This window comes from Lutra lutra, chromosome 1, assembly GCF_902655055.1.
Source record: "Lutra lutra chromosome 1, mLutLut1.2, whole genome shotgun sequence".
NCBI classification, from domain to species: Eukaryota; Metazoa; Chordata; class Mammalia; order Carnivora; family Mustelidae; genus Lutra; species Lutra lutra.
Genome location: NC_062278.1, coordinates 197,779,499 through 197,807,445, shown reverse-complemented (window position 1 = coordinate 197,807,445; position 27,947 = coordinate 197,779,499). Strand labels below are relative to the sequence as shown.

General features: G+C 39.2%; 2 protein-coding genes across 4 annotated transcripts in view; one reads left to right on the top strand and one right to left on the bottom strand.

The window, feature by feature from the left end:
- APPL1 (adaptor protein, phosphotyrosine interacting with PH domain and leucine zipper 1) overlaps positions 1-3,659 on the top strand; it is a 38,296-nt gene extending 34,637 nt beyond the window's left edge. For both annotated transcript variants that reach the window (XM_047691493.1, XM_047691487.1), the window contains one exon: positions 200-3,659. In XM_047691493.1, coding sequence (XP_047547449.1) covers positions 200-346 — 147 coding nt within the window. In that variant the 3' untranslated portion in view covers positions 347-3,659. The remainder of the gene's footprint in view (positions 1-199) is intronic.
- Positions 934-27,266, bottom strand: ASB14 (ankyrin repeat and SOCS box containing 14). Of its 2 annotated transcripts, none has more exons than XM_047691513.1 (11): positions 27,172-27,266; positions 26,443-26,572; positions 24,695-24,750; positions 24,119-24,250; positions 23,864-24,022; positions 20,576-20,821; positions 18,017-18,188; positions 16,847-17,390; positions 9,265-9,418; positions 8,285-8,485; positions 934-1,071 (listed from the first exon to the last, which is right to left on the bottom strand). In XM_047691513.1, exons 2-10 carry the CDS (start codon positions 26,562-26,564, stop codon positions 8,307-8,309), a joined length of 1,764 nt encoding a protein of 587 aa, XP_047547469.1. In that variant the 5' UTR covers positions 26,565-26,572; positions 27,172-27,266; the 3' UTR covers positions 934-1,071; positions 8,285-8,306. The 2 variants fall into 2 exon arrangements, with proteins under 2 accessions (XP_047547469.1, XP_047547461.1); XM_047691505.1 differs by having other exon boundaries at positions 27,158-27,256.
- Positions 27,267-27,947: the final 681 nt, after the last annotated feature.

The following is a 27,947-nucleotide window of genomic DNA, read 5'->3' as shown; positions in this document are numbered from 1 at the left end:
GATTTCTAAAATGGTGCCAAAACCCACTTTGGTGTCATACTGGTTGCGTATAGTCTTTGTTTTCAGTGAGTTGCCAGAATTGTGCGTAAGTGTTTATGACAGAAGGATCGGAGTGGCTCTCAAGTATGTATTTTAAATGCACAGTTTTGCATTTGATTGCAAACAATAAACTTAGTTTCTCTTCTGTCTTTTCTACTAGGACTTAGAAGAACAAAGTCGGTTGATAGCTGCTTCCAGTAGACCAAACCAAGCCAGTAGTGAGGGGCAGTTTGTTGTCCTTAGCAGTAGCCAGTCAGAAGAGAGTGATTTGGGAGAAGAAGGAAAGAAAAGAGAGTCAGAAGCATGAACTTATCCTTGGTTTTTGGTTGGTATTTACCCCCTTGGAATTTATTGAGTTTCTGTGGTGAAATGGCACAAGGTAACAACTATGTTGAAATATCAAGGAGACTATATTATTTGTTTTAACTTCATTTTTTAAAATAAGATTGACCTTGGTCACTTAGGTTTGCATTGATTTTTCTTTTCCTTAAAAATATACTATGCAGTAACATCAAATTCCATGCGTCAAAGAAACCTATTCATCTCCTTGAAGTAGATTGCTGAGGAATTAAACTTGCTCAAGCCTTTTTTCCTTCAAATTGTGAACTTCTTGTCTTGCATTGTAATTGGCTCTGACCATAAGAAACCTTTTATTCTTCAGCTTCAGGTATTCATGGATATGCTCCCTCTTCTCATTAGGAACATTTTTGCTGGCAGTGAGGAAGCTTTTGACTGAATCAGTTCAAAACCCTTTATACAGAGCATTCTACAAGTTTGCAGATATTTTAATTATTAAATGTGCAATATAACTTTTATATAAAATAATTAGAAAAAAGATTTTAGACTTAAGGTTTCAAATTGTGGCAGGTGGTACTGTGATTTCAGGGCACTTTCTTGGGTTGCTCACATTTCTGATGTATTACAGCTGATGCCAGTGGGAAAGAAGCTTAAGTGTCTTCAGTTCAAGGTTGATACAGCCCGTGGCATTTAATTGTCACCTTCTTAGTTCTCAGGTTGGGACTTGAATTATTGCTGCAGAGCAGTAATGGTTAAAATAAGATTTTGGAATTTATTAAAAGGGATTTTTTTTTTGTTCAAGTACATTTTAGATTAGGACTTAACATGTAAAGATATTGTTACAGGATAACACATCGTATTTTCTGCATTGTGTGAAATAATTTTTATTGAAAATCAAGTGACATTTCAAAAGAAATTCTATAACAGTTGTTTCCTGCTTAAAGTAAAAATGCCCAGAGTTTAGTTTAGAAAATGTAATCTTTTAAATTTCAGACTGATATGCACAGTATTTTCATAATTCCATGTTTTGATAAAATACTGATCACCACTTTATATCCACAAAGGCAAATAACTAATATATGAGAATAGAATAATTTGCACTAATTATTGTAAATAATTATACTCTCAAATGAGTAAAAGGTCTAATTCCATGAAAGATTGAAAGGAAATTGAATGTTTGGGTTAAGAGTGACCAAGGAAGGATCATTTCCCTATTGCCATGACAAAGCTTGATTTTTTTTAACATTGCTGATAGAATGATGTTTGTTTCACATGTAAAACTATATAGAAGCAAATATACTGAATAAAATATAGTCCTACATCTAAAATTTTCAGAGATTAGCCACTTCAAGACTAATTATACAAGGGAAAAGCCCTTTGTTCTTTGATACAGTCTTTTCTTAGGTCTGAATTAGAGACAGCGTCTATTTTAGCTCTCACAATACAGTGTGGCTCTTTTACACTGTACATACAGTTTTCTGTGGAAGGGGAAAATTAGGATAATGATATTCTTTGTATCCATGTGCCAAACAGGAATAATGATTACTTGATAATTGTTATTTTGAAGCCTTATGTTACCAAAACATACAGTAACAAAGTAGAAATTTATGGAATACTTTTTGAAGAAAGTTGATTTTGTGCTTTCTAGAGGGAATGCTTTCACAAGAGTTGGTGTGTCATTCCTTTGGTAGGAGTTGAAATTTCTGTGGTCGCTTGATTAGTCAGGGTATGTCCTGCTTTTAAGACCTTTTTGAGAATTAATAAGCTCTCTGTTTCATAAAGTCTTTTGTTTATGCTATGAAGTTGTCACCTCACTTAGTTCAGATGAAACTTGTCACCCTTCAATGAAGGCGGACAGCTTTAGGTGGCAGTTTTCCTAGGCTGGTGCTGCCCTTTGTTAGTACTAGGGGTCAGAATGAAGGCTGGAGTTAAAGACACCGGCAGACTTAGGGATGCTGGACAGACAGACCTGTAGTTCCTTTTAAGTCATGTTTTGATAGGAATTTCTACAATAACACACCCATTTCCACAGATCAGACCAAAGAACATTCCAACACCAAATAGAAGTTGTGTGTGGAATTAACAATTTTAGATATTTCAACTTTTGGTCCATTGCTATAGAACTGTACAAACTATTCCATACTGCAGATATTTAAGCATCAACTTAAAAAAACTCACCTTTTTGTTTGAAGAAGGCTGCCCATGGGTTTCTGCATAATGTTAAAGCTGATCTTGGTTTGTTACCCTTTGATATCCCTTCTGGCTCTTGGATGCTTTGGTGGTAATTGAATTAGAATTTGGGATCGCCTTCTCAGATTAAAACTTACACTTGATGGTTTTAGAAATTAACAAAATTGATTCTTTAAAAGAAAGTCTACCTAATTCAGCTATGCACTCTGCTACCTATAGGAAAACTACTTTTGTAACAATGGTAATGAATAGATAGGAAATAAATTACTGCTACTCCCTTTAAAATTTTTAAAACTTGCCAACAAGGGACTGAACAGAGTCCCCAAAGCCAGTCTAGTTTTTGTCATTTCTACAATGATTAATTTCCAAAGAATTCTCAGGCTCTAGGCATGGTAAAATTGTTACTGTTATGCTTGGGTAAAGGGTAGTAGAGTATGCATAAAACATTCTACGTAGCATACGGTCTTGTGTGGTAAAGGCATCTGAGTTAATATTGAGTTATGTGTAGTAACTACAAAGATTTGAATCTTATAAATGCTGACAGACCCCAAGATCCCGTGTATTGCAAAACCTTCTGCTACCTGAATTAATAAAATGAAAATATTAACATTGGTTTTGGCAACATCCTCCTAGGATTCAGATTGTACTTTAAATATTCATGCACACTGATTGTAGCAAGCAAGTCTTTCATTTTATTTTAAGCAACTTTGGTTACTCTTCTTCCATGAATTTTGTTCTTCTGCATTAATAACACAAAGATTTGAAACTGGAACTATACTACACTTTTTAACTAGTCTCTTGTTGCTATACTAATGTAATTTACTTCAGCTAATATGAGAGATTAAGTTATAACTAATGTGCAAAACTGCTTTGTATATTTGGTGATTTTGTAATGTTAAGTGAATTGGTTCTTATCTCACTGATACTATTAATCATGCATATATACAATTAAAAATCATGCTACATTTCCCTTTAGAATCGAAGATCTCAACTTTATGTAATGGTGGTATACATGTGGGGTGGAGAGCTTATTTTTTTCATTTTGTCAAAGTAGGTATTCTCTGACAAGGCTTGAGGATATATGCTTTTAGGAGATTTTTATGTATAATAAAGTCCATGATTTTTGTATAGTCTTTTTTGTATGAAGTACTTGATACATACTTTTAATTCTATTTCTCCAAGTAATTCCAAATGCTTGTGAAACAAATGGACTGTTTCTTGATATGTTATGACACTTACAATTACACATCTAGCCCCACTGCAATTCCATAACAGCTAAAAACTGGGAAATAATACAAATTCATCACTAGTGACTTTTTTTTTTTCTTTTAGAAAAATCGACTTCTTGATAATTACCCTAGACATGTTACAGACAATATATACTTGCTATGGTTGGCCCTATTTAAAGAAATACATATAATTTAAAGGGGCAGGTTATTGTGTGCACCAGCTTAAGTGGGCTTGGCCTGTAATTTTAATACTAATACATATTTGTCCCATGTGCTCTTTATTTTTCCTATAACACCAAGTTCTTTTCATCTACTGGGAGTTTCTGTTCTAATTTGTTTTTATAAAATATATACACTTTTTAGAAGGTCCAGGGAGTGAATGAAACTATAGAATTATGTAATTTATCTAAGTGCATGTATATCCTAAATATTTTGTATATTGACATCTATAATCCACTACTCACTTATAAACGGACACCACAATTTGGTTAGAAAAATAAAAATTATTAATGCCAGCAAATTTTGCAAGTTTTTAATGTGAAAATTGTATTAAAAGTAATTTTAAGTCTGTGCTTACTGAATTAGTCTGTATAGCTATGAATCCCCACATCAGAAAGAAACCCTATAACTTCAATTTCCTTAAGATGTACTATATTATGCTAAAAAAGTATACTAACACTAAACATATAAACAACAAGGCTGTGGTGACTGGGGCTGTGGTGAAAATGGACCTACATCATCCTATCTACCACTCTATTCTTACTGATGTGCCATCTAATTGTTACACTGGGGTGGCTGAATAGATGTTTCCTCAGTTTCTTTCCATGTATAGAAACCTGTACTTACCTGCAGCATAGAACATACAGAAATAAAAATTTAACCAACATTCCGCAACTGTTATCACGGTTCTAAGAGGAAAGTTTATAACAACATAGGCCTGCATCAAGAAGCAAGAAAAATCTCAAAAAACCAAACTTACATCTAAAGAACTAGGTAAAGAACAAATAAAACCCCAAACCAGCAGAAGGAAGGAAATAATAAAGATTAGAGCAGAAATAAGTGATTTAGAAACCAAAAAATAGAACAGATCAGTGAAACCAGGAGCTGGTTCATGAAAAGATCAACAAAATTGATAAACCTCAAGTCAGACTCATTAAAAAAGATCCAAAATAAAGAGAATAACACCACAGAAATATAATTGTAAGAGAATATTGTGAAAAATTAGACGCTGACAAATTGGATAACCTAGAAGAGATAAATTCTTAGAAGCATAATCTACCAAAACTGAAACAGGAAGAAATAGAAAATTTGAACAGACCAATTACAAGTAAAGAAAGTAAATCAGCAATAAACTCCCAATAAACAAAAGTGCAGGACCAGATGACTTCAGAGGTAATTCTACCAAACCTTTACAGAATCAATACGTACTCTTTTCAAGAAAGTCCAAAAAATAGAAGAGATGGTAAAAACTCCCAAATTCATTCTATGAGGCCAGTATCCCCCCTGATACCAAGATCAGATAAAGACACTACCAAAAAGTGAACTACAGGCCAATATCGCTGATGAACATAGATGCAGAAATCAATAAAATACTAGCAAACAGAGTCCAAGAATACATTAAAAAAAATCATTCACCACAGTCTGGGATTTATTCCCAGGATGCAGGGATGGTTTGATATTCACAAACCTATCAAGATGATATGTCACATTAATAACAGGATAAAAACCATTTCATCTTAATAGATGCCGATGTTGACAAAATACACTATTCATGATAAAAACCCTCAACAAAGTAGGTCTAGAGGGAACACACCTCAACATAACAAAGGCCATATATACAAAAACGCCATAATGAACATCATGCTCAATGAGGAAGAACCAAAAGCTGTCCCCCTAAGGTCAGGAACAAGACAAAGATGTCCTCTCTCTCCACTTTTATTCGACACAGTATTGGAAGTCCTAGCCACTGTGGTTAGACAACAAAAAGAAAAGGCATCCAAATTGGTAAAGAAGTAGTAGAACTTCTCACTGCATTGCAGATGACATGATACTATATATAGAAATCTCTAAAGGCCCCACCAAAAAAGCTGCTAGAACTGATAAATGAGCCAGTAAAGTTGCAGGATATAAAATCAATGTACAGAACTCTGTTGCAGTCCTATACACTAATAATGAAGCTAGAGAAAGTGACATTAAAACAGAGGCAAAGCAAGAAACAGACTCTTAACTATAGAGACTAAACTGGTGGATACCAGAGGGGAGGTTGCTGGGGAGATGGGTTAAATGGGTGATGGGGTGAAAGAGGGTCACTTGTGATGAGTACCAGGAGATGTATGCAAGGGCTGAATCACTATTTTGTACAGCTGGAACTAATATTACACTGTGTTAACCCCTGGAATTTAAATAAAAACTTAAAACCACTTCCACTTACAATTGCACCAAAAATAACAAAATATCTAGGAATGAACTTAACCAAAGAGGTGAAAGACCTGTACTCTGAAAACTATAAAACATTGATGAAAGAAATTGAAGATGATACAAACAAATGGAAAGACATCCATGCTCATGGATTGGAAAAACATTGTTAAAATGTCTATATTCCCCAGAGCAGTCTACAGATTTAATGCAATCCCTATCAAAATAGAGCATTTTTCACGGAATTAGAACAATCAATCCTAAAATTTGTATGGAACCACAAAAGACCCTAAATAGCCAAAGCAATCTTGAAAAAGAAAAAAACTGGAGGTATCACAATTTCAGGCTTTAAGTTACATTACAAAGCTGTAGTAATCAAAATGGTATAGTACTGGCATAAAAATAGACACTTAGCTCAAAGCAACAGAATAGAAAACCCAGAAATAAACCCACAACTAAATGGTCAATTAATCTCTGACAAAAGGGACAAGAATATACAATGGAGAAGAGACAGTCTTTCTGCAAGTGGTGCTGAGAAAACTGGACCACTTTGTTACACCATACACAAAAATAAAATGGATTAAGAACCTAAATGTGAGATCTGAAACGATACAAATCCTAAAAGAGCACACGTAGTAGTCTCTGACATCAACTATAGCAACATTTTTCTACGTATGTCTCCTGAGGCAAGGGAAACAAAAGCAAAAAAAACTATTGGGACTACATCAAAATAAAAAGAGGCACAGCCTCTTTTTATTTTGTTCCCTAAAAAGGGAACAATTATCAAAACTAAAAGGCGGCCTACTGAATGGGAGAAGATATTTGAGAATGGCACATCTAATAAAGGGTTAGTATCAAAATGGATAAGAACTGATACAACTCAACACCGAGGAAACAATCCAATTAAACAATGGGCAGAAGACACGAACAGACATTTCTCAAAAGAAGACATACAGATGGCCAACAGACACATGAAAAGATGCTCAACATCATTTATCAGGGAAATGCAAATCAAAATTATATTGCTCTTCCTCACAGCTGTCACAATGGCTAAAATAAAAAAACACAAGTGTTGGTGAGGATGTGGAGGACAAGGAACACTTGTGCATTGTTGGGATTGCAAACTGGTGCAAACTGGTGGAGAGATGGCTTAAGTAAGTGACGGGGATTAAAGAGTACACTTACAATGAGCACTGAGTGATGTATAGAATTGTTGAATCACTATATTGCACACCTGCAATATTACAGTGTATGTTAACTATAAGGCATTATTAAAATAAATATAACTGCTTCTATTAGTGACCCCTTCTTGGGTGTTTAGGACTGCACTAGGTTCAGTACAGAATCATAAGCCACTTGAAAGCACTTAATTTCTATTCCAGTGATAACATTAACCAATAAATGGCAACCCTTGGCCAGGGTTTTGTGTAAAGAAGGACCGCAAGTTTTCCATTAATGATGGCATTGCAATTGAAAGTTAGCTGAAAACACTCCACACTTTGGTGCAGGCCCCTGCGAGTAAACAGACACTTAGCTGGCCTTGGGACTTTTGCACAAGAACAGCTAACTTGTAGGTTAAGTACTCGGGTCAGTATTTTATCCAGTGTAATTACTAAGATACTTTACATATGTACTTCTCTATAAAAAAAATTTGTTACCTTGAATTATTAGGGGTGGCATCTATTGTGTGGACCTGTAGAAATGTAGCTAATACATTTAATGTAAAATCAATACAGAACAGGAACTGATCTGTTTCTGCTAATTGAAGTTTTAAGGCTTGGTTTTGGTTTTTTAATTTATTTGGGGGAGTTTTTTTTTTTTTTTTTTTTTTTAACTGCCTTTCAGAATGCTCTTGAGAAGCAACTCAGGTCCCTTGTTGGGACTTGAACTCATGATCCTGAGATCAAGACCTGAGCTGGGATCAAGAGTCGGACACTTAACTGACTAAGCCACTCAGGCTCCCTGAGAAGCAATGTTAAGGATATTAAGAAAGAATAGTAATATCAATATTAAGAAAGAATGTAAACTGCATTGAGATTTTAGTTGCTAGGTAAAGTGAGAAATCATGAATCATATGTAACAAGTCAAACTTTATACAGCTTACAGAATTATACCTTTCCATCCAGAATGGTTTGACTACCAGGTTCCTGTGAAAATCCCTTGTCCATAAAGGTCATATTCTTTGTAAAGGACATATGCTTTGAGACGGTTTGGTAACGGAAGGAAGGACATGAAGACCGGGCAGCGCAGGCGTAAGCGCCCCATACACTGTCGGATCTTCAGGCGGCACAGATGTCTGAGGGGCCGTGGGTTTGCTAAAATGAGAGAAACACATTATCTGAAGGAAAAAGAATTGCTTCGTTTTTTTTAGTGATCTTAAGGTTTAGTCAGCAAATGTGTGTTAAACGTAAGCCACCCAAATTTACATTTGCAGTGTCTAAATGGAGAAGTTAATAGGGAAACAGTCTTCGCTTCTCCTTGCTTCCTGTAGACGTGATTTCAGAACCACGCCAAGCTAAGAGTCCAAAGACTGGCATCGGTTGTGGACCTGAAGTCCTTAAAGCTACATGTATTAACCACTCCCCACCCCTGGCCTTGCCCTGGCCCTCAGGGTCAGGCTAAGAACTAAAAATCATCACCCTGTGGGGAAACTAGATAAAAAGAAATTCCTCTTGACTGATGTGCTACTGTGAAAGAATGTGCTCTGAAGGGTGATTTGATATTCTCTTCAGGCTTCGATTTTACTTTTTCTCATCCCTGTTTACATTGCCATCTCATAGCTTCTAAGTCGTATCTACATATCTACAATGTTCTATACGATTAGGGGAAAGGTGTCACCTACCATATAATACGTGATTACCTAACAGAGTTTTTCTACTGGGGAATGGTAATAAGTACAAATTAAGTTACAAATAGTAACTTTCTAGATAGGAATAGTATTTTCCTTGGTTTAGGGAAAGCTTTTAGTATTTTCCTTGGTTTAGGGAAAGCTTTTAAGCTCTTGTAGAAAAGAATGTTCTACAAAGCAAATAAGAATGTAAATACCAAGTAGTATTTTTGGTAAGAATGTTCTTCAAGAAAGAAGGATACTTACTCAAGATAAAATGGATTTCTGACCAGAGCCCCTGTTTTTGGAGCACAGCTTTCAACTTTGAACAGATTCGAACTTGATCAACATAGTCAAGCATCACTCGAACAACCTTCCCAGAGAGATGTTGCAGCCATGACAATGTTATTACTTCACAAAACTGAGGAAGAAAATTGGAGCTATGAAAGTAAATGAAAAACTAAAGTATCAATGGGGTTTAGAGCACTAAACTCACAGGAACCGAGGTCTCACGTCCCTCATTTATAAACTAAGGCATTGAACAAGGAAATTATTTCTTAAGATTTATTTACTCTGGGGGTGGGGGAGGCAGAGGGGAAGAGAGAATCCTTAAGCAGAATCCCCACTGAGCACAGAGTTTGATGTGGGGCTTGATCCCAGGACCTGATCTTGATCATGACCTGAGCTGAAATCAAGAGTTGGCTGCTTAACTGACTGAGCCACCCAGGCGCCCCAAGGAAATTATTTCTTAGCTCTAAGAGTTGGAAAAATATTTACTACTGTATCTTCTGACCTATGTAAGATGTAACCAGGGTGTGAAAGAGATAGTTAACTAATACCTGTTGTCCGTTTTGGTTGGCCTCATGGCTATCTGGAATAAAGATTATCTTTCCAGCTTCCTTGCACCTAGACATGGCCACCTAAATTCTAGCCAGTGAGATGAGAGTGAAAGTGTGAGCAACCCCCAGAATGCACTTAAAGAAGAGTAAGGTGTGTGCTGCTGCTTCCTGCCTGCCTCCTGGCTGGCTGGAGTGTGGATGCAAGTTTCTCTTCTGATCATGGAGCTGTCCAGTTAGGAGGCTATTGATCTCTGGCCTTTACTTCTATGAGCAGGGAATGAGCCATCTTATTAAAGCCACTCTCATTTTGGGTTTTCTCTCATTCATCACCTATTCCTCATGCCTGAAGGTTCAGATAGTTTCTCTCTGTAGGTAATTTATACACTTCTGGCAAGGTGCCCATGTAAGAAGTCAAATAATACAAAATAATAAGTCGGGAAATAATCAATATGATATATACCTAAGTGCCATCTCCTACATTAATTATAACCTAAAAACAATATACAGTATAAAAACAATATGTTGCCTTTCACTTTTCAGAATTCAAAGTGCTTTCTCCATTTCACTGTTTTAGTTTTGTTTTGATTTTATTTATATTTTTTTAAGATTTTATTTATTTATTTGACAGAGAGAGATCACAAGCAGGCAGAGAGGCAGGCAGAGAGAGAGGAGGAAGCAGGCTCCCTGCTGAGCAGAGAGCCCGATGCGGGGCTCGATCCCAGGACTCTGAGATCATGACCTGAGCCGAAGGCAGCGGCTTAACCCACTGAGCCACCCAGGCGCCCCTTGTTTTGATTTTAATATGAACTCAGGTACTTCTAGTGCATCTACTATGTACTAAGCACAGATCTCTATGCTGAGGAAAGTGGTGAGCAGGAGCTTACACTGATGTATTTGTGGAGGAGACACATAATCAAAAAATGTTAAAAAGATAATTTCAGAAAGTGGTAAGTGCTATAAAAGAAATGGGCAGCATAATAAGATCATGGATGACAACTACCTTAGATAAGGTGGACAGGAGAGGAAAGGCCTCTTTGAGGAGATAACACTTGAAACCTGAAAAGTGGCAGCTTTTCTGAAAAGCTGGGGGTGTGCTCTAGTTGGGGGAAATAGAAGTGACTGGGTCAGGGGAAATAGGAGACTGGTGTGATGAAAGCCAGGAGGAAAATGTCTCAAGAGAAGGAGGTGGTTGAGTCCAAGATGGTGGAGGAGAAGGGGGACCTTAGTTTTGACTGGTCCCAAGAATTCAATTAGACAACTATCAAATAATTCTGAACACCTGTGAACTCAACCAGAGATCTAAGAAAAGAACAACAGCAACTCTACAAATAGGAAAGTGACACTTTCTGCAAGAATGACAAGACAGAAAAACTCACCTCAAAAAAAAAAAAAAAAAAAAAAAAGAAGAACAGGAGGCAGTACTGACTGCCAGGATCCTAATCAGTATGGACAGAAGTAAGATGTTGGAACTAGAGTTGAGAAAAACGACTATAAGAATACTAGCTGGGCTTGAAAAAAAGCATAGAAGACACCAGAGAATCCCTTTTTGGAGAAATAAAAGAACTAAAATCCAATCAAGTCATCATCAAAATGCTATTAAAAAGATGCAATAAAAAATGGAGGCTCTAACTGCTAGGATAAATGAGACAGAAGAGAGAATTAGTGATATAGAGGACAAAATGATAGAGAATAAAGAAGCTGAGAAAAAGATAAACAACTACTGGATCACAAGGGGGAGAATTTGAGAGATAAGTGATACCATAAAGCAAAACAATATTAAAATAATTGGGATTCTTGAAGAAGTGGGGTAGGGTACAGAAGGTATACTGGAGCAAATTATAGCAGAAAACTTTCCTAATCTGGGGAAGGAAACAGGTATTTAAGTCCGGGATGCACAGAGAACACACCCCTCAAAATCAGTAGAAATTGGTCAACACCCGGAAATATAAGGGTGAAACTTGCAAATCTCAGAGATAAAGGGAAAATCCTGAAAGCAGCTCAGAACAAGAGGCCTGTAACTTACAAGGCTACAAACATTAGACTGACAGCAAACCTAGCCACAGACTTGGCAGGCCAGAAAGGACTGACATGATATATTCAGGGTGCTAAAGGAGAAAAATATGCAGCCAAGAATACTTTATCAGACTAGATGTCATTCAAAATAGGAGAGATAAAAAGCTTCCAGGACAAACAGAAACTAAAAGAATTTGTGATCACTCAACTTGCCCTGTAAGGAATATTAAACAGGATCCTTTAAGTGAAAAGAGAGCCCAAAAGTAACATAGACCAGAAGGGAACAAGGACAAGATACAGAAACAGAGACTTTATGAGTAATACAACAGCACTACATTCATCTTTCAGTAGTTACCCCAAATATAAATGGGCTAAATGTCCCCAATCAAAAGAAACAGGGTATCAGATTGGATAAAAAAGCAAGACCCATTGATATGCTGTTTGCAGGAGACTCATTTTAGACCCAAAGACACCTCCAGATTGAAAGTGAGGGCGTGGAAAACCATTGATCATGCTAATGGACATCAAAAGAAACCTGGGGTAGCAATCCTTTTATCAGACAAATTAGGTTTTAAACCTTTAAACTGTAGTAAGAGATGAGGAAGGACACTATATCATAATTAAAGGGTCTGTCAAACAAGATCTGACAATTGTAAATATTTATGCTTCTAACATGAGCGCAGCCAATTATATAAACCAATTAATAACAAAATTAAACACATTGATAATACAGTAATATCAGGGGACTTAAACACCTCACTCACTGCAGTGAACAGACCGTCTAAGCAGATCATCATGAACAAGGAAACGAGAACTTTGAATGACACACAGGACCAGATGGACTTCACAGATATATTCAGAACATTCCATCCTAAAGCAACAGAATACATATTCTTCTTGAGGGCACATGGAACATTCTCCAGAATAGATCACATATTGGGTCACAAATCAGGTCTCAACTAGTACCGAAAGATTGGGATTATTCCCTGCATATTTTTGGACCACAGTGCTTTGGAACTGGAACTCAATCACAAGAAAGAATTTGGAAAGAACTCAAATACAGGGATGCCTGGGTGGTTCAGTCGGTTAAGCATCTGCTGTAGGCTCAGGTCATGATTCCTTGCTCAGTGAGAAGCCTGCTTTTCCCTCTGCCTGCCATCCCCCCTGCTTGTGCACTTATGCATGCATGCTCTCTCTCTGGAAACTAAGTTAAAAAAAGTAAAAAAAAAAAAAAAAAAAAAAGTATTCAAATACATAGAGACTAAAGAGCATACTACTAAAGAATGGATGGGTCAACCAGGAAATTAAGAATTTAAAAAAATTCATGGAATCGAATGAAAATGAAAACAACTGTTCAGAACCTTTGGGATGCAGCAAAGGTGGTCCTAAGAGAGAAGTATACAGCAATACAAGCCTTTCTCAAGAAACAAGAAAGGATGCAGCACCTGGGTGGCTCAGTTGTTGAGCATCTGCCTTTGGCTCAGGTCATGATCCCAGGGTCCTGGGATCGAGCCCCACATTGGCTCCCTGTTTGGCAGGAAGCCTGCTTCTCCCTCTCCCACTCTCCCTGCTTTTGTTCCCTCTCTCACTGTGTCTCTTTCTGTCAAATAAATACATAAAAAAAAGAAAAAAAGAAAGTTCTCTAATATATAAACTAATCCTACACCTAAAGGAACTAGACATAGAACAGCATATAAAGCCCAAACCCAGCAGGAGAAGATAATTCATAAAGATTAGAGCAGAAATTGGGGTGCCTGGGTGGCTCAGTGGGTTAAGCCTCTGTCTTCAGCTCGGGTCATGATCCCAGGGTCCTGGGATTGAGCCCTGCATTGGGCTCTCTGCTTGGCAGAGAGCCTGACTACTTCCCCCCGCCCCCTGCCTGCCTCTCTGCCTACTTGTGATCTCTGTCAAATAAATAAATAAAATCTTAAAAAAAAAAAGATTAGAGCAGAAATCAATGAAATAGAAACCACAAGAACAGTAGAGCAGATCAACAAAACTAGGAGCTGGTTCCTTGAAAGAATTAATAAGGTTGACAAACCTCTGGACAGAGTTACCAAAAAGAAAAGAGAGACCCAAATAAATAGAATCACAAATGAAAGAGGAGAGATCACGTCCAACACTGAAGAAATATAATGATAAGAACATATTATGAGCAATTTTATGCCATCAAATTAGGCAATCTGGAAAAAAATCAGATGCATTCCTAGAGACATATAAGCTACCAAAACTGAAACAGGAAGAAATAGAAAACCCCAAAAAAGACCCATACCAAGCAAGGAAATTGAAGCAGTAATCAAAAACCTCCCAACAAACAAGAGCCCAGGGCAGATGGCTTCCCAGGGGGTAATTCTACCAAAAATTAAATAAGAATTAATACCTATTTTCCTGAAGCTGATTAAAAAAAAATGGAAGGAAAACATCCTAACTCTTCCTATGACAGCAGCATTACCTTGATCCCAAAAACCAGACAAAGACCCCACCACAAAGGAGAATTACAGACCAACATCCCTGATCAACATGGATGCAAAAATTCTCACCAAGGTACTAGCCAAGAGGATCCAACAATTCATTAAAAGAATTATTCATTACAATCAAGTAGGATTTATTCCTGGGCTGCAAGGTTGGTTCAACATCTGCAAATCAATGTGATACACTACATTAGTAAAAGCAAGCACAAGAATCACGTATCTCAATAGATGCAGAAAAAGCATTTGACAAAGTACAACATCCTTTCTTGACTAAAACTCTTCACAATGCAGGGATAGAGGGAACATAACTCAATATCATAAAAGCCATCTACGAAAAGCCCACAGTGAATATCATTCTCAGTGGAGAAAAACAGAGCTTTCTCCCTAAGGTCAGGAACATGGCAGGGATGTCCACTGTCACCACTGTTGTTCAACATAGTACTAGAAGTCCTAGCCTCAGCAATCCGACAAGAAGAAACAAAAGGCATCTGAATTGGCAAAGAAGAAGTCAAACTCTCACTCTTTGCAGATGATATGATACTCTAGGTGGAAAACCTAAAAGACTGCACCCCAAATTCCTAGAACTCATACAGGAATTTAGCATAGTGGCAGGATATAAAAATCAATGCACAGAAATCAGTTGCATTCCTATATACTAACAGTGAGACAGAAGAAAGAGAAATTAAGGAGTCAATTCCATTTATAATCACACCAAAATGATAAGATACCTAGGAATAAACCTAACCAAAGAGGCAAAGGATCTGTGCTCAGAAAACTATAGAATACTCGTGAAAGAAACCGAGGAATACACAAGGAAATGAAAAAACATTCCATGCTCATGGCTCAGAAGAACAAATATTTGTTAAAAGGTCTATGCTACCTAGAGAAATATATATATATATTCAAAGCAATCTCTATCAAAATACCATCAACTTGGGGCACAGGGTGGCTCAGTGGGTTAAAGCCTCTGCCTTCGGCTCAGTTCATGATCCCAGGGTCCTGGGATTGAGCCCCGCATCAGGTTCTCTGCTCTGTGGGGAGCCTGCTTCCGCCTCTCTCTCTGCCTGCCTCTCTGCCTGCTTGTGACCTCTGTCTGTCAAATAGATAAAATCTTAAAAAAAAAAATACCATCAACTTTTTCCACAGAGCTGGAACAAATAATCCTAAAATTTATATGGAACCAGAAAAGACCCCAAATAGCAAAAGGAATGTAGAAAAAGACAACTAAAGTTGGTGGCATCACAATTCCAGACTTCAGGCTCTATTACAAAACTGTAATCATCAAGACAGAATGGTACTGGCACAAAAATAGACACAGAGATCAATGGAACAGAATAGAGAACCCAGAAATGGGCCCTTAACTCTGTGGTCAACTAATCTTTGACAAAGCAGGAAAGAATATCCAATGGAAAAAAGACAGTCTTTTTGACAAATGGTGTTGGGAAAATTGGACAGCCACATGCAGAAGAATGAAACTGGACCACAAAAATACACTCAAATGGATGAAAGACCTAAATTTAAGACAGGAAGCCATCAAAATCCTAGAGAACACAGGTAGCAACCTCTGTGAACTTGGCCACAGCAAGTTCTTGCCAGACACATGTCTAATGGCAAGGGAAAGAAAGGCAAAAATGAACCAATTGGGACTTCATCAAGATAATAAGCTTTTTCACAGCAAAGTAAACAGTTGACAAAACCAAAAAACCTACAGAACAGAAGAAGAAATTTGCAAATGTCTTATCAGATAAAGGGCTAGTATCCAAAATCTATAAAGAACTGATCAAACTCAACACCCTAAAAACAAATAATCCAAGCAAGAAATGGGCAGAAGACATGAACAGACATTTCTCCAAAGACGACATCCATTTGGCCAACAGACACATGAAAAAATGCTCAACATCACTCAGCATCAGGGAAATACAAATCAAACCCACAACGAGAGGGGTGCCTAGGTGGCTCAGTCAGTTGAGCATCAGCTTTTGGCTCATGTCATGATCTCAGGGCCCTGGGACTGAGCTCCATGTCGGTCTCCCAGCTCAGTGGGGAGTCTGCTTCTCTGTCTGCCCCTCCCCCTACTCGTGCTCTCTCTCCCAAATAAATAAATATTAAAAAAAAAAAAAAAGGTGACCAAAGAGACCTATATAATCAAATTTTAGAGCCAAAAGAGATAGTGAAGAACAGAGGAGTTTGGATTTCATACCCCAGGAACATTGTAGCTAGGTTACTCACCACTTCAAAAAAAAAAAGTGTAATTAGTTTATTAGACTGCATTTATTCTTTAAAACATTACTCAGATGCTATGCTACCTCATTTGTGAAATTCCTCCAGGTAAAGTTAAATCACTTTTCCCTCTGAATGGTTTCTGTACCTTTTACATCTATTATATCCCCTTTACATGTATTTATCATATGGAAATCTTTTCAACTACGAGCTTCTGGAGAGAACAGATAGAGCCTTATCTGTTGCTGTAGTATCTGCTGCCTTATCTGCTGCCACCAATAATGACTATATAAGTTGTGTACTTACCATAGTATCTTTGATAACTGTAGATGTCCAGCCTTCAAAAGTATAGCAAGGATGAACTTTGTCTCCATGAGGACAATCAAAGCATCGCTCTGTGTCATACCCGTAATTCAGTAGCATCCTGAGCATGACTTCATCTTTCAGCGTGTACTGCAGTGCTGATGGGAAATGTAAAGGGTTGACTCTGCAGAAATAATTGACATTGGCCCCATGCCGGAGCAGCAGACTTATCAGCTCATAGTTGCCCATCCGCAGTGCTATCTGGAGGCAGTTAACTGGGTCTTGATTAGGCAGAGCTCCAGCACTCAGAAGCAGCTTAACTGAAGAGAGGTCACCATTTGATACAGCAAAATACAAAGCTGACTTCCTGTGGTCATCATAGTGTTTGCGAATTCTCTGATCCAGCATGAAATTTACATCAAATCCCTCCTGGATGAGGAGTTCCAGGCATTCGGGGTGTGCTCCTGCTGCTGCACAGTGCACGGGACTGATGCCACTCTGCTTAATGGCGGCAAGATCCGTCACTGGAACCAAGATCTTTAGGGCTCTGAGAAAGAATTTCAAAGTGCATTTAAAAAATTGTTTCATCATTGGGGCACCTGGGTGGCTCAGTGGGTTAAGCCGCTGCCTTTGGCTCAGGTCATGATCTCGGGGTCCTGGGATCGAGCCCCGCATCAGGCTCTCTGCTCAGCGGAGAGCCTGCTTCCTCCTCTCTCTCTGCCTGCTCTCTGCCTGCTTGTGATCTCTCTCTGTCAAATAAATAAATTAAAAATTTTTTAAAAAAATTGTTTCATTAAGATGCAGCATTAACCTGTTTACAATGGTTTTATACCAGTACCGGATGGTATTAGTATCAGGTGACATTAGGACCCTCCAGCCAAAAAGTACATAATCCCTGCAGCCAAAAGCTCAGAAACTCTAGTTACTGAAACCTGGGGTTCCCCATATTGCCCAAAGACCTGATAATAAAGTAGTTTTATGTCCCTTTTGTGGTTACAGAGGATACCTGTCTTCACCACTTTCTCACTGATTGAGAGTTTCCTACCTTTAGAAGGGATGTTGGAATTACAGGATCAGAGATGAAGTAATACAAATTTCCCAGAAGCTTCTCCGGAACCTCCCTCCCCCCATAGCTCTTACTATTTCTATCGGCAGTAACGTAATTGAACTTACAACAAATGGCCTCTGTCAGCTGCCACATGAATGGGCAGGTGGCCTGAATTCTTAGGGATGTTGGCATCAGCTCCATGCTCTAGTAGAAGAGTCACCGAGTCTGGATTTCCTCCACTAGCAGCTTCAAGTAAGATGGAAGAAGAGTCCGAGGCCTGCCCAAGAGCATTAGCTCCTAAAAGAAGAAAAGAGTCTTGTTGTGCAAAAAGTCTTTTTCCACTGTATTGCTTATGCATTCTGAATATATCCGCACAGCCAGAAAGTAGTTAGAAAGGAGCCACTTTAGCAAAGCACTATGAATCAAAGAAATAAAAATGTACCTCCTGCTCTCAGCCAGTTTATAATGTAGTTGGGGAAGGAAGAAGTGGTACAAACAGTCTCTAACTTATGAGTAGGTTGGCTTTCAGAGGAGTTTTATAAGGTGTTTATTTGGAACTTGAAAATTCCAGGAGAAGTAATTTTATAAAGGGTGATTTTATTTCCAGACCCACCCATAAAAGCCCACTTGCCCCATACTTATATATAGGGTAGTATCCCAACCCTGTTGGATGGTAGCACCAGTCCATCTGTTGATGTCACGGTGGAAAATGACATTTGTTCTGTGGTGGGCTGTTCATAGCAAGACACACCATAGTTGTTTGAAGTTGAAGTTGGGGACTTAGAGTTAAAAGGATACATTGTAGTGCCCATAGGACGCTGAGTGTCATGTGATGGTGTGGATGGTAAGAGTACAAGCAGGCAAAAATGTCCTCTAAAAGTTCTCAGTTCCAGACTTTGAGGGGGAATTGGATGGTGAAGGAAGGAGAAAGATGTTTTGGGTCAGTTGCAGAAGGCCTCTCAGTAAAATGGGTTTTGAAGAAAGAGGAGTCTTTGAATGGACAAAGAGCAAGGGGAGAATCCTCCTGGGCACATTCACAGAGGTCGTAGTTTTAAATTAGAAGAGACTCCACAGTCATCAGAACATGGTAGCTGCCAAGAAGCCCATTCCTAGAATGCATGAAGAAAGGTCTAATAAGCCTCATGGAAAGAGTGCTCACTATGGACAGGTTCCTTTATGTGCATCATTTCTAAACTTCACATCAACCCTAATAAGGATATGCCAGTATTTCCATTTTAAAGATGAAAAAACTGAGGTTCATGGAGGTTAAGTGACTTCTCCAGAGATGTACAGCTGGTAAGCAAGGTAGTCAGGATTCACAAGCAGATGGGACAGACCCAGGGCCCGTTTCTGTGATGCCATGTTGCCACCCTAGTAATGCAGGGTGGTAAAGTACTGCGACTCAGCATGAGACAGATGTGGGTTCCAATCTTGGCTCTGCCATTTCCTCGCTGTGTCGCTTTGTGCAAATTACTTCATAAGGGAGTTACCTCAGGGAAATACCTCACTGAGGTCAACTGATGCTGGTTTCTTTTAAGAGTTAAGGATTTAAAATCTGGTTCCTCTCCTCTTTATATTTTAATCAGTGATCTACACAAAAGATGGCTCCTTTTTGTATAGATGTAGGATCCAGTGTTTTCATGACTTTAGACATCTCTGATATTGCTCATTTAAAACATCTTACTTACAATGTCTTATGGCCACTGATCAAAAACTACAACAGTTTCCCCTATATGATGGGAGAGTTCCAGGTAAGTCTAAAAAAGCAGAAAGTTGTTCTTAAAAATAAGAGCCTCTGTAGTCTAGAATATTGGAGAGCAGGACCATATATTGTTAAAGAAAGAAATAAGGCTTCTGGACACAAACAGGAAGGAGAATAAAGAAGGTAAATCTAATATTAGGACTTTATTAAATCTTGGTAAAGATTTGCATCTTTGGCAAAAAGTTCTTAATCCTACATTGCTTCGCCAATGGGGGGGTCTCCTCAAAGACAACAAATGCCAAAGTTTTCTGAGTCAAGGTCTCTGCCAGTTTAACTAGGATCTCGAATTGGAGGCAGGGGAAGGTGTATATAAAGGGAAGTCCTCCAACTGGTATCATCCCTAGTCCTGTTCCTTAAGTGTAGAATGAGGACAGTGCCTACTTCATAGGGTTTTGGAAGGTCATATGAAGCACCATAGGTAGATTAATGGTTCGTACTTAGAAAGTACTCAATAAATCTAAGTTGCCTTCCCCTTATCTCAGTTGTGATTATTACTGGAGAGAGAACTGGGACCCAGAGAGAAGCCACCAGGAAACAATTCCTAACAACAGAAACATCTGATAACACACTGGACTCCCCGTGACTTAGCTTAGCAGAGACAACATGTAGGGGGTGATGTGGGGTCTGTGACCCTAGAAAAGGACAACACATAAGAAATTAAACAAAAAAATCCAGCATGGTTGGGGAACATTATGTAAAAGAGTAACCTGCATCCTAGTAATCTTACGGAAATTACTTCACATTGCAGGACAGATATTCAATCTCTATTTTAGTAGCCAATATTAACACATGCTTTCATCAAATATTTATGTTAGGCTTAAGTAAAATGTTAACTTTTATTATGCTGAAGCTCTCCATGAAAAGCAGGACACTTGCATCATGTTACCCCTTGGGGGTGTGCTGACCGTATAGAAAATCTTGCCTTTCTGCAGTAACATTTCCATGACTTCAGTGTGTCCACTTTGGGCAGCAAGAGCGAGAGGAGTGAATCCATAGGAGCTCTGTGGGTCAGGGTGTGCCCCTGAAACCAACATCAGCTTCACTATGTCCTGCCTGCCCAGTTTGGCTGCTTCGTGAAGAGCTGTCCTCTCGTTGATACAACGCAGATTCACGTCTGCCCCATAGCTGATGAGCAAGGCGGCCATCTCATAGGAGTTGTGTAGGACAGCTGGGAAATTAGAGGTGAAATAGGCATCATGTTCACCAGGAAATTATGGCCAGAGTATCTTATTAGCCCAGTGTCGCTCAGGCTTCATAAGGAGCTCTTCCCACCTACTCCCATGTGCAAGCATTTCGTGTTTAGGAAACAGATTGTAAAATGAGGCTTATATCCAATAATATTAATAAGTGTTTTACATCGATAATCTATGGGTTTTTCTGTAAGCCATGAACAATTATTGCCTGCTCATGTGACTAATAAACATAAACATATATAATTTTCATTTATAATTTCTTCCCTCAAGAAAATGGGAACTTAAGTACCCAATGCAGTCCTAGAAATGTTTTTAAGTGCTTTAAGTGAAAAAAACCAGCAATAATTAGGAAATTATTTTTTACTTTTTTTAGGGAGAGGGAGCATGTGCATGAACAGAGGGGCAGAGAGAGAGGGAGAGAGTCCCAAGTAGGCTCCATGCTCAGCACACAGCCTGACTTGGGGCTCAATCTCATGACCCCAAGATCATGACCTGAGCTGAAATCAAGTCATTGCTTAACCCACTGAGCGACCCAGATGCCCCCAGGAAATTATTTTTATTCACATGCTTTGTTAAAATCTTTTAGGGGTACCTGGGTGGCTCAGGGGGTTAAGCCTCTACCTTTGTCTCAGGTCATGGTCTCGGGGTCCTGGGATTGAGCCCCACCTCAGGCTCTCTGCTCAGAAGCCTGCTTCCCCGTCTCTCTCTGCCGGACTCTCTGCCTACTTGTGATCTCTGTCAAATAAATGAATAAAATATTTAAAAATTTTTTTTCTAACTGGCTTTTCTGCATTTTTGCTGTTACCATTCACATTTGGATGATAATCTTCTAGTCCTTCAAGATTCTAAAACAATGTATCCATTTCCCAGGGCGCCTGGGTGGCACAGTTAAGTGACTGACTCCTGGTTTTGGCTCAGGTCATGATCTCAGGGTCTGGGAATCAAGCCCCACATCTTGTTCCATGTTCAGCTTAGAGTCTGCTTGAACTTACTTCTCTCTCTCTCCCTCTGCCCCTCTCACTCATGCGTGTGCTCTCTCCCTCTCTCTCAAATAAATCTTAAAAAAAAAAATACGTATCCATCTCCCTATCCATTTGCTGGTTATTGGTACCCACTGTGTGTGAGGAAGCTTGCTAGGTGCCAGGTGTTGAATCTGTGAATTCTGTTCATAACCATTTATAAATGTGCCCTGGAAAGTGCTTTAGGGCTAGAAATACAGGGTGTTGGGTCTTTCTTAACTTATTGAGCTGACACTAGTGTGCACTCTCATTCTGGAAACTCATGTCCTCTGTTTAAGGAAATGATTTTCTTGATTTATTCATTGATGATATAGGACCTCCATCTTGTCTGTTCTCTTTCTAGCATTTCTGAGATTCACATGTTGCTCCTCTCTTTTTCTTTCCTATTTTCATTTCTTATCTTCTGGAAGTTTTCCTAAATTTTATCTCCTAGCATTTGTTTTGAGTTTTATACTTCTCCTCCCATTTTTAATTTTCAAGAGCATTTTTGTTGTTTTGTTCTTTTGGAATGTCCTGTTATTTCATTACCTTTCACTAATTTCTCTAACTTCATCACAATTTCCCCCTACATTTTACTTTCCCTAGTCCTCCAAGTTGCTTATCTCAAAGATTTTGCCCAGATGATCCTTATCAGTCTGCTTGTGATTGGAGAATTGGGGGCTAAAATGTTGACTGGGAATCCTAAACATTGGGAGTGGCTCTTGGGCTGTGTTCCTGTGTGTTGATCAGCCTGGGAGCCCTCAATTATAATTTAATTCTTTCTTTTTGGGTATATCAAATTCCCCAGAGAAGCCACCTCTTGAAGGGTAGAGTTCTGGCTGCCGGCTTTCTAGAATCCTGGTGGAACAAAGGGTTGGGAGGCCTCAGCCTGTGTTTACTTAATTTCTCCAGTGTTTCAATCTGGTGCCCCCACCATTACCAAGTATCCCCCCAGTCTGGAGAGCCTCTGTTTAAACCACCCAGAGAAAAAACCTCCAGAATTCAGGTGAGGTGGAAGCAGGGATCTGTAGCTCTGGCTACTTGTTCCTTAATAGTGTTCCAGCAGTCCTGCTAGGTTAGCTGGTCATCCTTCATCAGGGCTCCAGGAGGTAACTATTGCCAACAACTTCTGGGCCTTTTGATATAAGTGTATCGCTTTCCCCAAGAGCAAGTTAAGATTCGGCTTTCTTGTCACTGACTATTCATCCACCTGCTCTCCAGGTTTTAACAAACTATGTTGCTGTTGTCTCCTCTCCTGTTCTTCTCTCTCTTTTGTATCTTACCTCTTTAAAGCAATTTCTTTACTATAATTTTAGTGAAGACTCAAGAGGGAGCAAAATCAGCCATTGGTATTCCATCTGCCATCGGCTGCCTCTTCCTGCTCAGCTCACCTCTTGTGTTTCTTACCCTGAATTCACTGGTGAAGGCACCGTGCAGAATGATCAGCTCATCCGTATGGAGTTTGCCTCGGGCCACCCTGTGGGCCAGTCTACAGAAAGCTTCCTGAGGGTCAGGAACCCATGTCTGGTCAGCTGGGACCAGAATGCCAGCCCTGCAACCATGCATGAAAAGCTGCCCTTCCATTTGCAAGGACGTGGATGGAACTAGAGAGAACTATGCTAAGTGAAATCAAAAAGACAAGTACCATATGATTTCATGCATACGTGGAATTTAAGAAACAAAACGGGCAACATTGGGGGGAAGGAGAAAGAAAGAGGCAAATGAAGAAATGGACTCTTCACTATAGAGAACACACAGATGGTTACGGGGGTGGGGGGGTAGGGGGGTGAGGGGTATGAATTACACAGGTGATGGGGATTAAGGAGGGCGCTTGTATGAGCACGGGGTGATGTATGGAGGTGTTGAATCACTGTATTGTTCAGTTGAAACTAATATAGCACTGTATATTAAATGGAATTAAAATAAAAACTAAAAAAATTTTTTTTGACTTTGAAACCTGTGGGCATGGAGGACACTCAGAATCACAGACTGTTTTCCGGAGACAAGGTATTAATTTACCTGTAAGAAGAGGAGAATTGCCTTCAGAATTCTTGGCATTCGGATTGCAGCCATTGAGAAGAAGAAAATGGGCATTTTCTAAGAGGCAAGTGCTGACAGCCAAGAAAAGTGGTGTTTCACCATTGTGGGTGGTTTGCTCCCACACGCTGGGTTTTGAAGCTGAAATAAATCCATTACACCACACAGGTGAACATACAAAATAAGGTTTACATATATTTCTCAGAAGCATCAGGAAGAGTTATAAAGGGAGTTTACCTTTCAGGGTTATTTGCAAAATGTTCTTATTTAACTGCACTGCAGCCCTGTGCAGAGGAAGCCAGCCTGTCCCGTCTGCTTCATCAAAAGCAGAATGGTGCTTGGTCAAGTGTGACAATGCATCTTCCTTACCTATTAACAAGTCAAAAGGGGAACAGATTCACATTTGGCACAAACACCTGAGGCAGCCCGTGCTGCTTCTGAATTCCTCCCTTCAGGTTAGTGCACAAGCCGACAGAGTTCCAGCCCCAGCCTGATGAGAGACACATTAGAAGGGCAGGAGACTAAGAAGCAGTAAGGCCTTCCGCCTAGTGTTCCCTATCCCCCATGGCCTGTGGCCGCCCCCGTGGGCTGTCATATGCAAACAGCTCAGTCCGCCCAGGAGCCCAGCAGCGCTTTCCTAAGTTGTGCTGTGGTATTTTCTCACAGGCTCTGGAGAATCAGCGGTAGGCCCCACAGGGTTGAGCATCTGGGAGAACATGCTTCGGGGCTTCGTGAATTGGTGGCGGAGTGCCGCCTGTGTCAGCCTCACACCCGACCAGGAGTTGGAGAGGATAGAATAGGAAGAGTACTTAACTGCCTCTATTGTTTCAATTATCTTCTTATAGTCAGCACTCAAAAAGGAATGGAAGCTGCGTAGAAAACAAATATATATATGTAAGACCCAAAGTGAGGGAAAAGCAAAGGCATCTGACAGAAACACAAAGGGTAAGGGCAATTGATGTTAGCCGAGGATGAATTCTTAGATGAGGCAGTTACTGACGCTGCATGGAAATAGTTCCAAAATATAGTTTGACCCGTATTCCAGGGGAACCACTCTCCCATGACTGTCTTCCTTGGTGGTGGGGGGTGGGGGCGGTGAGGGGGGCGGTGGCATTATCCCACCTGTCTTAAGTAGCCTTTCCTCATTCCTTGAAGTGCCTGACCAAGTCAGCAAGCCTTCCTACCTACCACATAACTCTTGCAAGTCTAATGACTGAAATTTATAACTGCAGTTAATTGTAATTTTTCTGAAACATTTCAGTCATCAAAATCTTATGCCTTTCAACCTAAAATCATGACTGAATTACTGAACATAAAAATTTTTCATCACAAGGTTAATAGAACAGATAATCTAAGAAGCCCAATTTCTTTACAAAACTTTATTGAAAGATGACTTTAGAGATTATTCCTAAATGTAACACAAACATGTAGGAATAGTGTGGTAAAAGAGCACAAACTCTGAAGCCAGAATGCCTGCCTCTCACTAGCGCTGGGACCTTGGGCAACACTCAACCTCTCTCCTCATCTCTACGTGGGGATAATAGGACTTAATACATAGAGCAGTAACAAGAATTAGAATTTAAATGAGTCACTATTTATGAAATGTTTAAAATAGTGTGGCAAGAAGTGATCAGTCCATGAGTTTGTTACTTTAAAAAAAGGGGGAGGGGGGCCTGGGTGGCTCAGTGGGTTGAGGCCTCGGTCTTCGGCTCAGGTCCTGATCCCAGAGTCTTGGGATTGAGTCCCGCATCGGGCTCTCTGCTCAGCGGGGAATCTGCTTCCCTTCCTCTCTCTCTGCCTACTTGTGATCTCTGTCAAATAAATAAAAAAAAAATCTTAAAAAAAAAAACAACAGTTTTAGTGTACTTCGACATCCCTATATTTAATTATAAAATCTCTTGGAGTTAAAACACATTCATCCACTTTTATGTCCAGCCGGCAAACAGAGGTCACCATCCCCAGCAAACAGGGTTTATTACCCCTGAAAAACAATAGTAACTACTGGGGGGGTGAGGCCGCAGGTCAGCCAGAGAGATTCTGAGCAGGTATGCCTGGCTGTGCTCAGTCCACGTCCAGGGCGATCCTTTTACACCACGGAAGGTCTTTTCCTGGTGCTGTCATCGCAGAGCTCTGAATATGCACCCTTCAGAAAGGGTTAGTCTTTTCTAGGTTTACCTAATTCCTCCTTTTGATTTGAATAAGGACTGGACCTTACCCCACCTCCCCACTGAGGCTGAGGATAATTTTCTATGTGTATTGGTTGGATTTATACATTCCCTTTGAATCTCCAAACACCAGATGCATTAGAGTTCTCTAGTCTTTCTTATCCTTGTGCATTTCTTCTCATTTGCAGCCAGAGCTGCTGCTAACCTCCTTCAACTGTTTACTCCCTAACAACATTCTGATTTATTTCCAAATTTCCCTGTCTGGCTGGATATTTAAATGACAGTTCCTTGGATTTTGACCTTCTCTCCTGTTTTTATCACAACACTAGAGCTGTGCTAACAACAAGTCTCCGCTATCGAATACTCAACACTATATCGCCAATGAAATACCGTTACCTCTCATCTGCCGATGCCTGCTGTGTAGTCCTCGGCCGGTGAATGTCCTGTAAACTCTGCTGGATGATGAGCTGGGTATCAAAGTCCTCATCTGTGTCTTCATCACTCATGTAATTATCCATGTGGAACGCTGACAGATTTAAAGGCAGAATGAATTGAAAATATTTTTCCAGTTGTGTAAAGAAGATAACCAAATACTTAAAATTACAAATGAAATTCAGAAACCCACAAAATTGATAGGATTGGTAAAGAAAATGCAAAATTTAGGAAAAAATTCGTTAAATTTTTTCCCCATATATTTAAAACAGTTTTCTGAACAGCTACAAATTCAACATACATTAGAAGTTTCCATGAGTAGCCATTTACTTCAAACCTATTCAGGAAAAACCACCTTTCATATAAAAATTAGGTCAGTGCCATTTTGACTATGAAAATAATGAGTTTAGTCTTGGCTTAGGAGTTTTTTCTCAGTCATTGTAGCACTCACCCCAAAGAACATCTTTATACTGAAAATAACAGTAAATACTAAAAACAAAGTTATAGAAATATATGTCCTCTCATAAAACAACCTGTACCGGAATATTGGTAGTAAAGAATAATGTATTTTATTAGGCAATATTTTATTTTTTGCCTAATTTTATTAGGCAATTAAAACCATCTCAATGGTTTTAAAAGCGCATTTCTGTTTTAGCATAGAATAGGTTTGATCACATACCAAAGACTTTTTACCTTCTGGTATATCCTTCAGGAGAGCATGGAAGTTTTCACTGTCAAAGATTAGCACATCAGAATTTTCATTTATATTTAGGTTCTCCGCTCCCCTGTAGTGACCATTCCATTAATAGCTTTACTATAAATACCTGATCATAAGACAGTCTGGCACACTCTCCTTGTTTTTTTTTTTTTTTTTTTTTTTTAACATGTGGTTTAGCTCTCTTTGGAAACATGATCTCTTTTCTTCACTGCTGTATTCATCAAATTTAAAGGACTAAACATTTTATTCCTGGTATAAAATGCTTTTGCAAGGGATTGGCTGTGCGAAGGGATAAGACTCAAAAATACAGCCACTGCAGACCAGCATTCGTTTTCCACTGGAGAGGCCATTTTTCTCTGACGGATTTATCAGTGTCTCTCCCACCCATTCTGAGTCACTGGGGAGCCCTACCTACATTTCCCCTATGTTAGAAAGCTGCAGCCTAAAGTGTCCTGAGACTCCCAAGGAAGGAATTAATTCCACACAAGATAATAAAATTTCAACTGTAGTTTTGTTTTGTTGAAATGTTTTGAAATTGTTAATCGATACCATTATGAATATATGCTAAATAATATTAACTATTAAACATAACAAAGAGACACTTGGCATTTCCAATCAAACATGAAAGCAATGCCCAGCAGCACAATAGCACCGGTGTGTAGGCCCATCCCCAGCCATCTTACTGCCTTTGCACGCAGACTTCACTGTCTGAGTTAACTTGCCTCCACACAGGGATACTGTGAGCAGTGGA

Coding starts and splice junctions, on each gene's coding strand:
- ASB14 (XM_047691513.1), bottom strand. CDS start 26,564: ATGGATAATTACATGAGTGATGAAGACACAGATGAGGACTTTGATACC. Junction 20,822..23,863: donor CAATTCTCCTCTTCTTACAG/GTAAATTAATAC, acceptor CTAATTTCCCAG/CTGTCCTACACAACTCCTAT. Junction 8,486..9,264: donor AGAAATCCATTTTATCTTGA/GTAAGTATCCTT, acceptor CTCTCATTTTAG/CAAACCCACGGCCCCTCAGA.